Source organism: Equus asinus, chromosome 5 (genome assembly GCF_041296235.1).
Source record: "Equus asinus isolate D_3611 breed Donkey chromosome 5, EquAss-T2T_v2, whole genome shotgun sequence".
NCBI classification, from domain to species: domain Eukaryota; kingdom Metazoa; phylum Chordata; class Mammalia; order Perissodactyla; family Equidae; genus Equus; species Equus asinus.
Window position 1 is genome coordinate 109,349,384 of NC_091794.1, and position 14,152 is coordinate 109,363,535.

The 14,152-nt window shown below is 59.9% G+C and overlaps 1 protein-coding gene across 10 annotated transcripts in view; it reads left to right on the plus strand.

Moving 5' to 3' along the window:
• PLEKHG5 (pleckstrin homology and RhoGEF domain containing G5) overlaps nucleotides 1-14,152 on the plus strand; it is a 47,410-nt gene that overhangs the window by 26,983 nt on the left and 6,275 nt on the right. For 7 of the 10 annotated variants that reach the window (XM_070511227.1, XM_070511234.1, XM_070511225.1 and 4 more), the window contains 7 exons: nucleotides 10,211-10,340; nucleotides 11,338-11,440; nucleotides 11,838-11,898; nucleotides 12,254-12,345; nucleotides 12,798-12,934; nucleotides 13,219-13,364; nucleotides 13,900-14,103. In XM_070511227.1, coding sequence (XP_070367328.1) covers nucleotides 10,211-10,340; nucleotides 11,338-11,440; nucleotides 11,838-11,898; nucleotides 12,254-12,345; nucleotides 12,798-12,934; nucleotides 13,219-13,364; nucleotides 13,900-14,103 — 873 coding nt within the window. Of the gene's footprint in view, nucleotides 1-3,916; nucleotides 4,139-7,892; nucleotides 7,917-10,210; nucleotides 10,341-11,337; nucleotides 11,441-11,837; nucleotides 11,899-12,253; nucleotides 12,346-12,797; nucleotides 12,935-13,218; nucleotides 13,365-13,899; nucleotides 14,104-14,152 lie in introns of those variants that run through there. The other 3 variants (XM_070511229.1, XM_070511228.1, XM_070511232.1) reach the window with 3 other exon arrangements.

Genomic DNA, 14,152 nt, shown 5'->3' on the forward strand with positions numbered 1-14,152 from the left:
GCGCTAGAGTCTGTGCCTCAGGCAGTCTGGGCCGAGCTGGCACCCTCTTAGGGGATGGGGGGAAGAAGACCGCTGAACCCAGGAGAGGCCCTGCCTGTCTTGATCAAAGACCAGGAAATGGAAGCTGAAGGGCCCCTGGGCCCTACAGATTCCCTGGGTTTGGGGGCTCTAGGAGGATTTTACTATTCCTTTGCCCCTTGGCCAGGGTCTAGGCACACATTAGGACCCAGTGGCCATCCCTAGATAGGAATGTCTAGAGAAGTGGCTAGTGTCCTCTTTGCACAGGTGGTGAAGGGCAGGGGTAGGTGGGCTGCAGAAGCAGGCCCAGGCACATTCCCTATCCCCCATTCTTTCCAAGGAGCCTTCTCTATGGCTCTGGAGGAAGAGGTGCCAGGAAAAGGGGCTGGCTATGATGCTGTGGTCCTGGGCTCTGGGGGCTGGCACATTTGTGCAGGGACTGGGCAGGAGGTGGTGTTCATGGACCACAGCCTGTCTCTCTCTCCCTAGCACTGGGTCCCAACGGGACTGCTTCCTGGGGAGGAACAGGCCTTGCTGGCTTCTGGGGCCTGTGCAGTGGGCCTGGCTCGCAAAGAGGTTCTCATCTGCCCAGCACAGGGCAGGACCTTAGGGCAGGCTCTGCCTCCAGGTGGGCCCCAGAACCCAAAGGACAAAGGGTGAGGCCCAGGCCTAGGGGAAGGGAGGAACCGGGTGGGCCGTTGGGAGTGTGGAGAGCAGCCTGGCAGAGCTGGCCCCGCCCTGGCTGACTTGCTCACACATGCAGCCTCCGCCCCTGGATTTCCAAGGTGCCAGATGGGGCCTTGGGACTGGTAGGCTCCCAGGGGAGCTTAGCCCAGATGGGGAGCCCCTGGGCAGGGGTGTCCCTCCAGTCAGGGAGCCCCGATTCCTGGTTCCAGGCCAGTTTGCTGTGGGCAGAGCACAGAGCTGGCCCCAGACCTTGCCCCAGACCTGCTGTCTTTTCTGGACAGGGAGTTCCCTCTCCCGCTGCAGACCAGGCTTGGGCTCCAGCCCACTGTGGGGGTGGGGATGCCCACAGGCCTCTGCCTTTCTGGGGCTGGAGAGATGGTGCTAGGAGAGAGTGGGAGGGGGGCTCCTGCCTTGGAGACTCCATTATTCATCAGCCCCAGCATCTGGTTTCTGGGTATCAGTTTCAACAAGCCGGTCCTGACTCATGAGCCTGGAGCTGGGGCTGGGCTGGGCGGGGCAGGGCGGGGAGGGGCTGGGACCTCTTTGGCCTGCTCTTGGGCTATTTCAGTTCCCTCCCATGGAGAGGAGGTAGGACCCCAGGAGCCTACCGAGGCCTCCTCCCTCCCCTGGTGCAGGGGCCGGGCTCCTTTGCTCCTCCTACTCTGCAGGTTCCTTGAACCTGCACTCTTGGCTCTGGGGCAGCAAGGCCTTGGCCCTTAAAGGAGCAGCCCCCTGATCTGGCTGGAGGACCCAAGCAGCAGCATGACTCAGGGATGGCCAGGACCTGGTCACTCAGGTGACCTCCGGTGACCTGCCCTGGCCCAGTGCCTGTGATCTCCACTTGATGTAACCTGGTTTCCCCAGGCCAGTGGGATCCCCTAATCTGGCCTTGGGATCTGTCCCCAAGGGGGTGGACCTCAAGGTCCTGCTGCCCAAACCACCACTCAGCTGGTCTTTATGTCCCTCACCCCTGCCCTGTGCCTGAGGCATACTGGTAGGGGTCCAAAGCACAGGTGTCCATTTCCCCACTTACCAGCTGGTGACTTTGCGGGCAAGGCACTTAACCTTTCCAGGCCTCAGTTTCTTCATCTATTAAGTGGAGATGGTAACAGTGTCTTCTCCTTAGGATCTTTGAGAAGAGTGAACAGGATTTGCCCAAAACTCCTAGTACAGGCTTGGCACTTCAGAGTGCTCAGCTGTTGGCTTGTGGGACAGCAGCAGGGTCAGGGGGCCTGGGGAAGACTGCCAGGATTTGAGGTAGAAACTGACATGCCCCGGCCAGCAAGCCCAAGATCATGGATGCTAGGAGGAAGGAGAGGACCTGTGGTCAGGCAGTGGGGAAGGCTTTGTTGACCATTGGCAGTAGGAAGGGACATCCGGGCCAAGACCTTGCCTGCCCGAGGCCTTCTCTGGCACGAAGACCCTTCATCCATTCGTCCTTTAGTCTAGACTGAGCACCCACTGTGTGCCAGGACTGTTGTAAGTGCCAAGGACGCAGTGTGGGCCAGACAGCCAAGGCCCCTGGCCCCTGGCGAGCATATTCTGTCAGGGAAGAGTCATAATCAAAAAGTGAGCAAAGAAATAAGGTAATTTGAGGTAGTAATAAATGCTCAGGAGAAAATAATTCAATTTAAGAGGACCGAGTGTGGGAGGGTGAGGGGCTATTTATTTTGGGAGGAGGGTAAAGGCCTCCTTGGGGAGGTGGCGTTTAAACTGAGGCCCGGTGCACCCGTTGGAAGATCAGGGGTATACGGTTTTGCAGACAGAGGTGCGGGCGCTGAGCCTGGGGAGCTGTAGGGCCAGAGGAAGGCCAGCGTGGCGACCGCCATGTGGGACCCGCCAGGAGGTGAGGGAGGAGCCAGGCCATGCTGGGATTTTTATTCTAAACCACTGGAGGGTTTTAAGGGGGGGTGACCTGACTGGATTTTAGTTTTCAAAGATCTGCCTGTGGTGTGGACAGTGGAGGACGGGGTCTTTGGGAGCCAAGGCTACCCTTGAAACCTCCCTGCCCCTAGTAAACTACTGCCCTCAAAACCATCTCCGGAGACTACGCCTCTCCCCACCCTCTTTCCCCCTGGAACCAGACTGAGGAGGAGCTGTGGGGGGTGGGCTGATGACAGCATGTCCCCTCACCCCCATAAGGTACAGAGGAGTGTCCCAAGGAGGCCATTTCAGAACCCCAGAATCAGAAGTCTGGGTTTCAGTCCTGCCTGTGGACTTTTGTGTCACTTTATCCCCCATGCGATGAATGTGGATGATAGTGCCCGGCCCCACTCCCAGGAACGAGTGTAAAGCGCTCTGGCAACCTACAGTGGGGACCCGCCTCGGACTCCGATGAGCGCCCCCTGGCGGTGGGGCACGCGGACGCTCATGCTGCGTTGTGGGGGAGCCCAGCTGGAGCTGCAGGGACCTCAGGACAGCCAGTTGGGCTGCGGGGTTTTCCTCACGCCCCATCTCACGCAGCTCCTGGGGGGCTCCCAAAGGACTGCCCTCTCCGCCCTTAACGACCAGCGCGCCTGCCTTCCGCCCGCCGCCGCCACCTGTGGTCCCCCGGCCGCTCCGCTCCTCTGCCTCCCCCAGTGGCCTGGCAGTAGGAGCGGGGGGTCCCCCGAGCTGAGGCTCTGAGGCGGGGGTCTCTTGGACTATGGGCGGGCGCTAAGATGACCCTCAGGGGGGCCTCTGAGCGCCGGATGTGTGACTGGGGCAGAGCAGTTGGAGATCAGAGCAGAGAGGGGTGTCCCCGGGGTTCGACGAGGAGCGGGGTCCGAGGACCCGGAGGGGGATGCCACCAGCATTCTGCCACCAGCACTCAGGGAGCTCCCTCGGGGGAGGGAGAAGGGGCCCCCTGGGCTGAGGCTTTGAGGAGGCGCTCTCCAGGGCTGAGGGAGGGCGCTCAGATGCCCTTTCGGCGGGGAGGGCCCTTCGGAGCCCCAAACGTTTGCGTTGCGGATGGGGGGGAAGTCAGAGCAGAGTGGGGCGCCCGGGGCTGGGCGGGGGTCGGGGTTCCGCAGTCAAGGCGAGGGGAGTGTCACTGGCGTGCCTCCCCCCGCCCCCGCATTCAGAGCTCCCCCGGGAGAGGGAGCAGGGCCGAGGGGGACGCTGTGAGCCCGGCCCCTGGCGCTGGGGGGCGGCCGCCGGGGTCGGAGCGGAGGCCGGCCGGGCGGAGGCGGGGCCGGGCGCTGGCGGGCGGCGAGGGCGTCCCCGCCCCGGGTCCCGGCGCGCTCGGCCGGCGGGCGCGGCCGCACAATGGCAGGAAGCGGGGCTCCGCGCTTTGTCCGGCGGGCGGCGCAGACCGCTGCTTCCTCCGGCCGCCATGGGGACGGGACCCGGCGTCTCCGGGCGCCGCGCGGCCTCCCGGCCGGGCCCCGCGCCGCCCTCCCGGGACGGGGAGCCCTGCTGGGCTGGGGGCCGCGCCCGCGACGGGGAAGGCCAGGTACGCGGGCGCGGGCGCGGGGAGGCCGGCGCGCTCCCTCGGCGCGTCTCCGAGGCCGGATGGAGTGGGCGGCGGCAGAGCCCCCTTCCCGGCTGCACCTAGCGGGGATGGGGGCCTGATGCCCCGAGATGTGTCCCCGCACCAGCCGCCTAGGGGGCCCGGCGGCAGAGGGGGCCCGGCAGCCCCCGGCCTTTTGTGTCTGGGGTTGCCTCCGGACACACCTGTGGGTCCCAGACCCTGCACCCTCCCCGCTTTCCTTCCTCCGCCTAGGCCCTGCCCACGCCCCTCCTACTCCTTCTGCCTCTGGCCGCAGCCCTTGCGTGAGAAGGGAGGACAGACTTCTGGTGCCCTCATCCCCATGGTGAGGGGCGGCCTTGACCTGCTCCCCAGAGCTCCCCACCCCCACACCGGGCTGCCCCACGTAGTTGTAAAGTTGTGGTCCATTTGCTGCCTTTGGAGAGGCAGTGTGACCTGGCTGTTCCACATACCTGGTGGGCTCTCCCCTCTTTAGGTTGAGTCCTGAGAACTTTGCCCCTGGACCCTGCTGCCTCTCCCCCGCTGGCAGGAGTGCTGCTGCCCTGGGAGGTGGGCATGGTGGGCAGCAGGAAGGCAGGAGTGGGCGCCTGGGTCTGAGAGAAGGGGCCCAAGAGTCTGGCTTTGGGAAGGGGCTGCCCTACTTAAGTGCTGGGGACACCACCGGCCCTGGAGGGAGCTGTGGAGACCCTGTGGTTTGGGGATGGCCATGTGTGAGAAGGGGTGGGGAGCAAACGCAGGGCAAGGGGGCTCTCTGTCCACCGCAGTCTCAGCCGCCCACTTGGGCTTGTGGTTCTCTCTGGGGGTTCTTGGAACTTCATCCTCAACAAGACCTGCTGAGTTAAGTGACAGAGCACCTGCCTGGTTCAGATCCTGGCCTCAGCCTGGTGTCCCTGAGCCTGGGGGCTGCTGGGAGGATGAAGCAGATGAGGCCAGCTGTGGGCTGGGCACCGGCTCTGTCATTATTATTGTTAGTAGTAATTAGTAGTAATTAGCAGTATTAGGAGCAATAGGAGAAGGCAGCACTGTGGTGGTGTTCCCCGAAGCCCACCACAGTGCTGGGGAATGATCTCCCGAGTCTCTAGGGGGCCCTGTGCCTCCCAGCACTGGCACATAGTGGGGCTCAATAAATATTTATTGAATCTGCCACAGGAGCAAATCTTTGTGTGAGATCTGCCATCTGTGTATTGGATTGGTTTAAAAACCAGATGTGGCACAGAATCAAGGACTTGGACTGGAAGGGTCCCAGAGACCATCCATAGAACCCCTACATCTAGCCTGTTTTCTGCCATGTCACCCCCACCCACTATTAGGCCAGGGCCTGGGCCACTGCAGCCCCACTGCCCAGCGCCAAGCCTAGACCAGCAAATGGAGCCGTCAGGGAAATCTCTAGAGGCCTGGAGGAGGTCGGCCATCCCCAAACCACAGGGTCTCCACAGCTCCCTCCAGGGCCGGTGGTCTCCCCAGCACTTAAGTAGGGCAGCCCCTTCCCAAAGCCGGACTCTTGGGCCCCTTCTCTCAGACCCAGGCGCCCACTCCTGCCTTCCTGCTGCCCACCATGCCCACCCTCCCAGGGCAGCACCTGTGTCAGGCTGGCTGCCAGGCTGGATGCAGAGGGCAAGAGGGCAAGAGGGCCACTGAGTGGCGACCATGGGGTTCTGGGAAGAAGGGGCTGAAGTGGGGCAGGTACTTTCTCCAGATTCATTGTCAGGAAGAGATGCTCGCCGCCAGGGGTCCCAGAGCCCGCAAAGCCAGGCCCTTTTGTCAGCAGTGCCCTAGGGACGCTGGAGTGGGGGTGGGCAGAGCGTGGCTGAGGATAGGGGTCTTCACGCTTTAATAGTAGATTAAGTAAAGATAGAAACACCTGCTCTGGTTGAAGGGCGCCCTCACTCCTGCCTTAAGACCCAAGAACACAGTTGAAGACCACCTGAGGAGGCTGCCCAGTGCTCTGGCTGCCATCGGGAATCTGGGGCATAATGTCCACAGCTGCCCGCCTGGGGCCCAGCCCCTAGAAATCAGCCCCTTGGGGCAAGTGGCCTCCTCAGTCTGTGCCTTCCCCCGCCATGCTGCTGTTTCTGTGCCTATGTTCCCTTTTCTGTCTGGTGGAGGACTAGGTGGAACACAGAAACCCAAACAGCACACATCAAACTATGATTGATTTCCTCTTGTCTCCATAGGCCCCCAGGCTGACCCGAGGTCAGCCTCCCCTGCTGCCCTCTCCCTTCTCAGCTACCCAAGAGAGGGTGTGAATGTGGGGAAAATCTGGCATCTGGAGCTACACACACTGGGTTTAAGTCCTGTTTCCACTGGCCCTGTGACCTTAGACAAGTTACTTAACCTCTCTGAGCCTCACTTCCTCTTCTGTAAAATAGGGACAGTCATAGCTCCTACCTCCTGGGATAAGCAGAGCCCTCAGTGCAGTCCCAGGCACACGGCGCCCACATTATAAATGGAGATGAGACCTTTTCAGCCTCGTCCTCCCGCCTCCCTTCAGCCACTTTCTCTGCTGTCCAGGCCTTCCTCATCCTGTCTGACATCTTGAAAATCTCTGATTGGGCTCTCCTAAGCCAAAAGCCTTCAGGGACCCTCCGTCACCCTGATGCATAAGTTGAACAAGTATTTATTGAGTATCTAGGCCTGGAGATAGGGCAGTGAATAGCACAGACTGAAATCGCTGTCCTCGCAGGGCTGACAAGGTGTGGAGGCATCAAGGTAAAGTCCACAAACTGTTGGCTGGTGGCAAGTGCTAAGGAGGGAAGGGAGTAGGGCGGGGATAGGGAGCTTGGAGGGGCTGCAACCTTGCAAGGGAGAGAGGGTGACTTTTGAGTAAAGATTGTCAGGAAAGAAGAGGAGGGAGCCAGTCATTTCAGTATCTGGGGAAAAGTATTTCAGGCCAAGGGACTAGCAGATGCCAAGGCTCAGAGGTGGGAGCGCCCCGAGGAACCATGTTGGAGAAGCCAGGAGGCCGGTGGCTGGAGCAGAGAGAGCAGGGTGGAAGAGCAGGACAGGAGGGTTGCCCCGTCACGGGCTCCCCACGCTGGGAGTGAGACGGGCAGCCCTGGCAGGGTTTTGCGTAGGTGTTTGTGACTCCTCATTGAACGGGGTCCTCTCTGGCTGCTCGTGGAGAGCAGACTGGGGTGCAGGGTGGAAGCAGGGAGACAGTTACGAGGCCGTCGTTGTCTTCACCTGAGAGGTGGTTGGGGCTGGGGCAGGGGCAGAGCTGGGCTGAGAGCATGGCTGGGTTGAAGCGTCAGATATGAAAGTTGGAGAAAACAGAATTTTCGGACTGACTGGATGGGGGTGTCACAGAAGGAGCAAAGGTGACCCCAAGGTTTTTGGCCTAATGCATTAGTTTCCTGGGGCTGCCGTCACACCACCTGGGCGGCTTTGGAACAATGGATGTTTATTCTCTCCCAGTTCTGGAGGCCAGGAGCCTGAAATCCAGGTGTCGGCAGGGCAGTGCTCATTCTGAAGGCTCTGGGGGGAGCCTTCCTGCCTCTTCCAGCTTCGGGGGGCCCAGGTGCTTCCCGGCATTCCTTGGCTTATAGGTGCATCACTCCAGTCGCTGCCTCCGTTGTCACATGGCCTTCTCCCTGTGCGTCCATGTCTCCATGTCTCCTCTCTTCTGATAAGGATGCCAGTCATATGATTACTCCATACGCTATGATTACAGACTCCAGTGTGACCTCGTCTTAACTAATGACATCTGCAGTGACCTTATTTCCAAATAAGGTCAGATTCTCAGGTACTGGGTTAGGACTTAACCTGTTTTTTTGAGGGACCCAATTCAACCGGTCACACCACGCAACTGGAAGGCATTGCGATTAACTGAGATGCAGGGAGCTGCCTGGAGAAGTTCAGGGCCTTACGTGCGGATGTTTTAAGTTTGAGATGCTTGTTAGAATCCAAGCGGAGAATCGAGAAGGTGGGTCTGGAGTCCTGGGCGAGGTCCCGACCCGAGGTTTAACTGTGTCAGCCCTCAGTATGTGCATGGTGTTTCAAGTCACAAGACGGGCTGAGTCAGGAGAGAGTGGATATAGATCAAAATGAGAAGGGTCCACAGACGGGGAGATGAGCAGGAAGCCAGTGAGGGGACCGGGAGGAGAGAGAACGAGCGAAGCGTGGGTCCTGGGGACCGAGAAGAAACATTTTCAAGGAGATACAATGTGTCAAATGCTGGGTCCTGTGAGAACGGACAAGTGTACTTAGAAACATGGAGGTCAGTGAGGTCCCGAGAGGAGTAAGTTTGGTGTGATGGGGAGGGGGCAAAAACTTGATGGGACAGGGTCTGGGAGAGAATGGAAGAACTGAAAAGTCTCCAACTGCAATCATTGTAGTAATAATTGATTTGGGCAGAAGTCATCAACGAATGCAAAGCCCTGGAGTGGGAGATTGCTGGGGAGCAGGAGATCTCCAACTGTTGGCCCACAGCTTACAAGGAGAAAAAGGGGCTTTACACAGTCCATCGAGATCCGCAAATGCTCCAGCATCTGGGCGCACTGAGGAGGACACCGTCCGCTCTCTCCTGCTCCTGCCCAAATGCTCAGCCTGAAACTCCGCAAGGACCTCCACGCAAATCCACGTCGAGGGGCTTTCTGTCAGACCACTGGCTTGGACCCTTCAAAAGTGTCAATGTCATGAACAACGAAAAAACAAAAACGTGGAGAATTATTCTTAAGAGGGATAAACAGATACAACTTTGATTGGATCCTGTATGAGAAAAAAAGTCTGTAAAGGACATTATTTAGACAGTTGGGAAGATGTGAATGTGGACTATAGACGGACCGTATAGCAACGCTCAGTTTCCCGAGAGCAACAGCTGTATTGGGGTTTTGTAGGAGAAGGTCTGTGCTCTTAGGCGATGTCATGATTTCTGCAGCAGGGGCCAGGGTAATGAGGAGGGGATAAGAGAGAAAGCTGGTGTGGCACTGTTAACAATTGGGGATGCTAGAAGGGTGTATGGATGTCATTGTACTATTCTTATAACTTGCTGCAGGTTTGAAATATTTTAAAACAAAGTGTTGGGAAAAATAACATAAAGAGTAACGGGAGGAGAGACTGGGAAGCAGTGAGTGCGGATACCTGTTTATGGAGGTGAGCTACAAAGGGAGAGGAGAAACGGAGCTGGAGACAGAGAAGTCACATGTTGGCGCGCTGCTGGGTGGCATCCCGTGGAGAGGGCAAATCTGATGATGTCGGAGGGAGCGAATGCTGAGCCGCATCCCCACACCTCGGCCAGAGGGGTGGATCTTGGTGGAAGGCTGCCCTTGGATTGGCGCGGGGTGAAGCCCCCACAGACCAGGGCAGGTGGGGGGACGCGGTGGTGGGAGCTCACGGAGCACCTTCTGATGGCTTCTGTTTCCCTAGAAAAGTAGGATGCCGAGTCAGCAGGGAGTGAGTTGGGGGTGAGCTTTCGGAGGTGGGAGGTTGGAGGAGGAGATCTGAAAGTCGTCCATGGCAGGCAGGGAGAGAGTAGACCAGGGTGAGATTTGGTAAATCTGGGATCATGTCACCAAGCAACGGTCCAGGGCCACTGCATGGGCACCCAGATGCCAACACCTCTCCCTAGCTCCTCCATAACCCCCATCGTGCCTGACTTAGGAATCTGGGTGGGGTCAGCAATTCAGGGGCCCGACAGGTCACAGAACTGAGGGCAGAGGCCCTGGGTGGGGAGGAGGGTACGGCATTCCAGTTCACACTCTGAGCTGGCCAAATCGAACGGCAACCCTGAGCATTTTTTGGTGCCCTTCCTGCCTGCGTCCCGGGAAGATGCCCAGGTCAGAGTCTCCCCCTCAGCAGGCAGGGCTTAGCTTGTCTCTGCATCCCTTGGAGTGGACACTTAGTAGGTGCTTGGGAAACGTTCACCCGGTGAATTAATAAGCCTAAGGCACCCTGTGGGGATGAGGGTTGGAAACGAAGAGCAGCCCCTGGAGGGGCCAGGAGCCCCACCTGTGCACTGCGTGGTCTGGGCCACAGGTGTGCCTGCCTGTGGCTCTGTAGAGCCCAGCCCAACCCGCATCTCCCTCCTTCCCTGAGCAGGTATGCCACCACGCCGACTGCCAGCAGCTGCACCGCCGGGGACCCCTCAACCTCTGCGAGGCCTGTGACAGCAAGTTCCACAGCGCCATGCATTATGATGGGCATGTCCGCTTCGACCTGCCCCCTCAAGGTTAGCACCATGAGGGGGCTCAGCTTGGCCCCTAGAGCTCCCGGGGCAGCTCCTGACTCCTTGTCTGGTGGCACAGTGTGTTGGTAACTGTCGGAGCCGTGACAGGGCCATCAGAAGGACAGGAGTTGACTGTGAATGATGAACCCCAAGTATGCTGCAGTCCACAAGTTTTTTAACAAGAGAAAACGCTGGGGGACTGTACCTCATCTGGAGAGCAGGCCTGTCTCTACCAGGTGCCGGGTCTTTCTCGCTGGGTCTGCACCTCCCGTAGCTGCCCCTGACCCTGACCCGGGGCCAGCATGGAGAAAGCCCCCTTTCTTCTTGTCCTCAGGGCAGGGGACTTCTGAGCAAGTCCTCCAGCCAGGCTACCACTGGCGAGCAAGGCAGTGGGGGTGGGGGCGGGGATGGGCAGATCAGAAGGAACTTGTGAACGGAAACAAGAAACCCCTCCTGCTGAGTAGGGACCTGGCCCAGGCCCACTGCCAACTGGCTGTGCTGGGGTGGCTTCCAGGCACCTGGGCCTGGCCAGAAATGCCAACCCTGTGTCTCCTTTCCCAGCTGGTCAGAGGGACAAAAGGACTCCCCCTGCTGCCAGGGCCCCCTGGGACTTTGGGTGTGGTCACAGTGGTGGGGGAGGGGAGGCCTGAGAGAAAGAGCCGTGGACTTTGGTCCCTTCCTGCAACAATCCCAGAGGCAGAACTGCTTTATCCTCTTTTATAGAAGGGTAAACTGAGGCCACAGGTGGGTTTGTATTGGGGGTGGGGCATCACCTGAGGTGTCATCCCATGGGCCTTGTGTCTTTTTGATCTGGGGGTAGATAGGTGATAAGCAATGACGGAGCCCCTCTCCTCACAGAACCTGAGGGCCCTAGCTAGTTTGGGGGAGAGGGGTCCCAGGATCAGTGGCAGGCTGTGGTCCCCCTGGAGACGGCTGTGTTGGAAGGCTCAGGAGGGGGACAGGGAAAGCAGGCACAGCCCCCTCCCACTTTGCCCCAAAGGCTCTGTCCTGGCCCGGAATGTGTCCACCCGGTCATGCCCGCCACGCACCAGCCCTGCAGTGGACTTGGAGGAGGAGGAAGAAAGCTCTCTGGATGGCAAAGGGTAGGTGAGGGGTAGGTGGGCAAAGCAGACAACTGAGGGGTCCCAAAACTGGGTCTCAGATCAGAGATCCAGGGACCAGAGGTTTCAGAAGGGCTGACTGGAGACCCCTCCTGACCCCTGGGGCTGCTCTGATTCCTGGAGGAGCCACCTAGCTTGGGCCAGCCTCCAGGGCATCTGGGATCAGACTCCACCTGACTAGGTAGCACTGGGTGTGACTCCTGTATAGGCCACCAGAGGGCGCACAGCCCCTTGTGGGCCTTGGGCTGCCTGAGCGCACCCGAGTTACCTGGTTGTCTGGGCAGTGTGGGGTGGGCAGCCAGCTGTGGCCCACTTGCATCCCACCCTGGTGAGGGCCTCCCCGTGCCTCCAACCTCTGCCCTCGCTGGCTTCCCTGCAGGGACCGGAAGAGCACAGGCCTGAAACTCTCCAAGAAGAAAGCCAGGAGGAGACACACAGATGTAAGGAGCCCCCAGGCTGCAGAGGGCCTCCTGACAGCCCCTGCCCCTTTCCTTCCCAGCCCCAAGGCTGGGCCCTTCTGCTCTGAACCCCAGGACCAGGGATGGGGCCTGGAGTGAGTGTGTCTCTCCCTCGCCACCCTCCCCTGCAGCCCAGCACTGCCCACCTTAGCCCAGGTGTGGGATGCTCCAGAAGCACCTCCCTTAGGCAGGAAGGATGCTGGGGGCCTCCCTGGGACAGAGGCAGTCTGGGGAAATCCCTGCACTCACTCCCCTGTCAGGGTTCCCATCCTAGACCCTGGGTTGGGGAGGGTGGGGGACAAGGGGTGCAGAAGCTAAGAGGCCCATGTCCTCTCAGGACCCGAGCAAGGAGTGCTTCACTCTGAAATTTGACCTGAACGTGGACATCGAGACGGAGATTGTACCAGCCATGAAGAAGAAGTCACTGGGGTAGGGCTTGGTGGCGCCGAGGGTGGAAGTGGGGCTGGGGGCAGGTGCAGCCTCCTTCGGGTATGACTGTGTACATCTGTGTGGTGGCCTGTGAGTGAGCACGTCCCCCACCTGTTGGCGGCCCACCCGTGTGGCGTGCACACCAGTGTGAGGGAACGTGTGATGAGGGCCTGTGCACTTGTGTGTGTATTCCAACCCAAGTGTGCGTGGCCCAGTCCCTGGTATACAGATGTGCATGTGTGAGGGTATGAACGTGTTGACCTGTGTGTGGATGTGTGCAGGAGTGTGTGAACCTCTGTGGGCAGGTGTGTGTGTGTGTGCACGCACCTGTGTGTCTGTGTACCTGTGTGTGATCCCGTGGGTATTGGGAAGGTGAGTTGGAGCTGGGGCTATGGATAGAGTAGGGGTTCGTTTGACTGCCCCCTAACATACACACCTCCGTTCTGGGGCAGGGAAGTGCTGCTGCCCATCTTTGAAAGGAAGGGCATTGCATTGGGCAAAGTGGATATTTACCTGGACCAGTCCAACACACCACTGTCCCTCACCTTTGAGGCCTACAGGTTCGGGGGACACTACCTGCGGGTCAAAGGTGAGCAGCCAGCTGGGCGGGCAGGCAGGGTGGCTGGGGTCTGGCTGGGCCTCCCAGAGATGGGCTCTTCCGCCCAGGCTCAGGTTCCCATTGGCCATGGCCCTGAGCAGGCTCATTAGCATACAGGTGTCTCTGCTGGGCTGTGGTGGCAGGTGCTGGCAGGGCGGGGCTTCAGGGAGGGGCAGCTAGGCCTTGGTTTGGATCCTGGGAGAGAGGACTGGGGCCCCCTCCTCCACTAGACCTGGGTGTTGAGGACCTCTGCTTGTCCCCTAATGTCACCTCAGCCAAGCCAGGGGACGAGGGGAAGGTGGAGCAGGGCGTGAAGGACTCCAAGTCCCTGAGTCTGCCAATCCTGCGGCCGGCTGGGGCCGGGGCCCCTGCCCTGGAGCGTGTGGATCCCCAGAGCCGCCGAGAGAGCCTGGACATCCTGGTGAGGAGGGGCTGTGTCAGGCCTGGGGGTGGGCAGGGTCCTCAGTGGGGAGTCCCCTGGAGCCTTCCCTGCTCCCTCTTGGGCTTTGATCTCCCCTTCTGGAAAATGGGGCTGGCTCTGTGAATGGGGGGGCTCCCTCTGGATCCAACCATACCCCAAGGTGATGGGTCTTGTCACTGAGAATCTTCTAGTGCCCAAGGGGTCAGTACATGAGTGTGTCTCGTGTTACTGGCCGTGTGCATGGGTGTATGTTGTGGATCCATTTGGAGCTGTGCTTGTAAGTGCATCTGAGTATGTGTGACTCTGCTTTTCCCCAGCTGCTTCATGTCTGTGGCTGGGGGGCAGTCCAGGTGCATCTGTGTCTGGACCTTCCAGCCCCGAGAATGTGTGTGGGTCTCAGGAGAGGGGATGTCCCATGGTGGGGGGTGCAGAAACCCTTCCACATCCCAGGCTGGCCAGGGTCCAGGAAACCCACCTTGGGGTAGGGCTCTGGGGGCCAGGATGGGCCTGGCCTTGACCACCCCTCCCCGGCCAGGCCCCTGGCCGCCGACGCAAGAACATGTCGGAGTTCCTGGGGGAGGCCAGCATCCCGGGACAGGAGCCCTCCACGCCTGCCAGCTGCTCTCTGCCTGGCAGTAGCAGTGGCGGCAGTGGGGGCAGCGACAGCTGGAAGAACCGGGCAGCCAGTCGCTTCAGCGGCTTCTTCAGTTCTGGCCCCAGCACCAGTGCCTTTGGCCGGGTATGTGGTCCCGTGGGCCCTGGGGCAGGGCAGCTGGCTGGCCCTGACC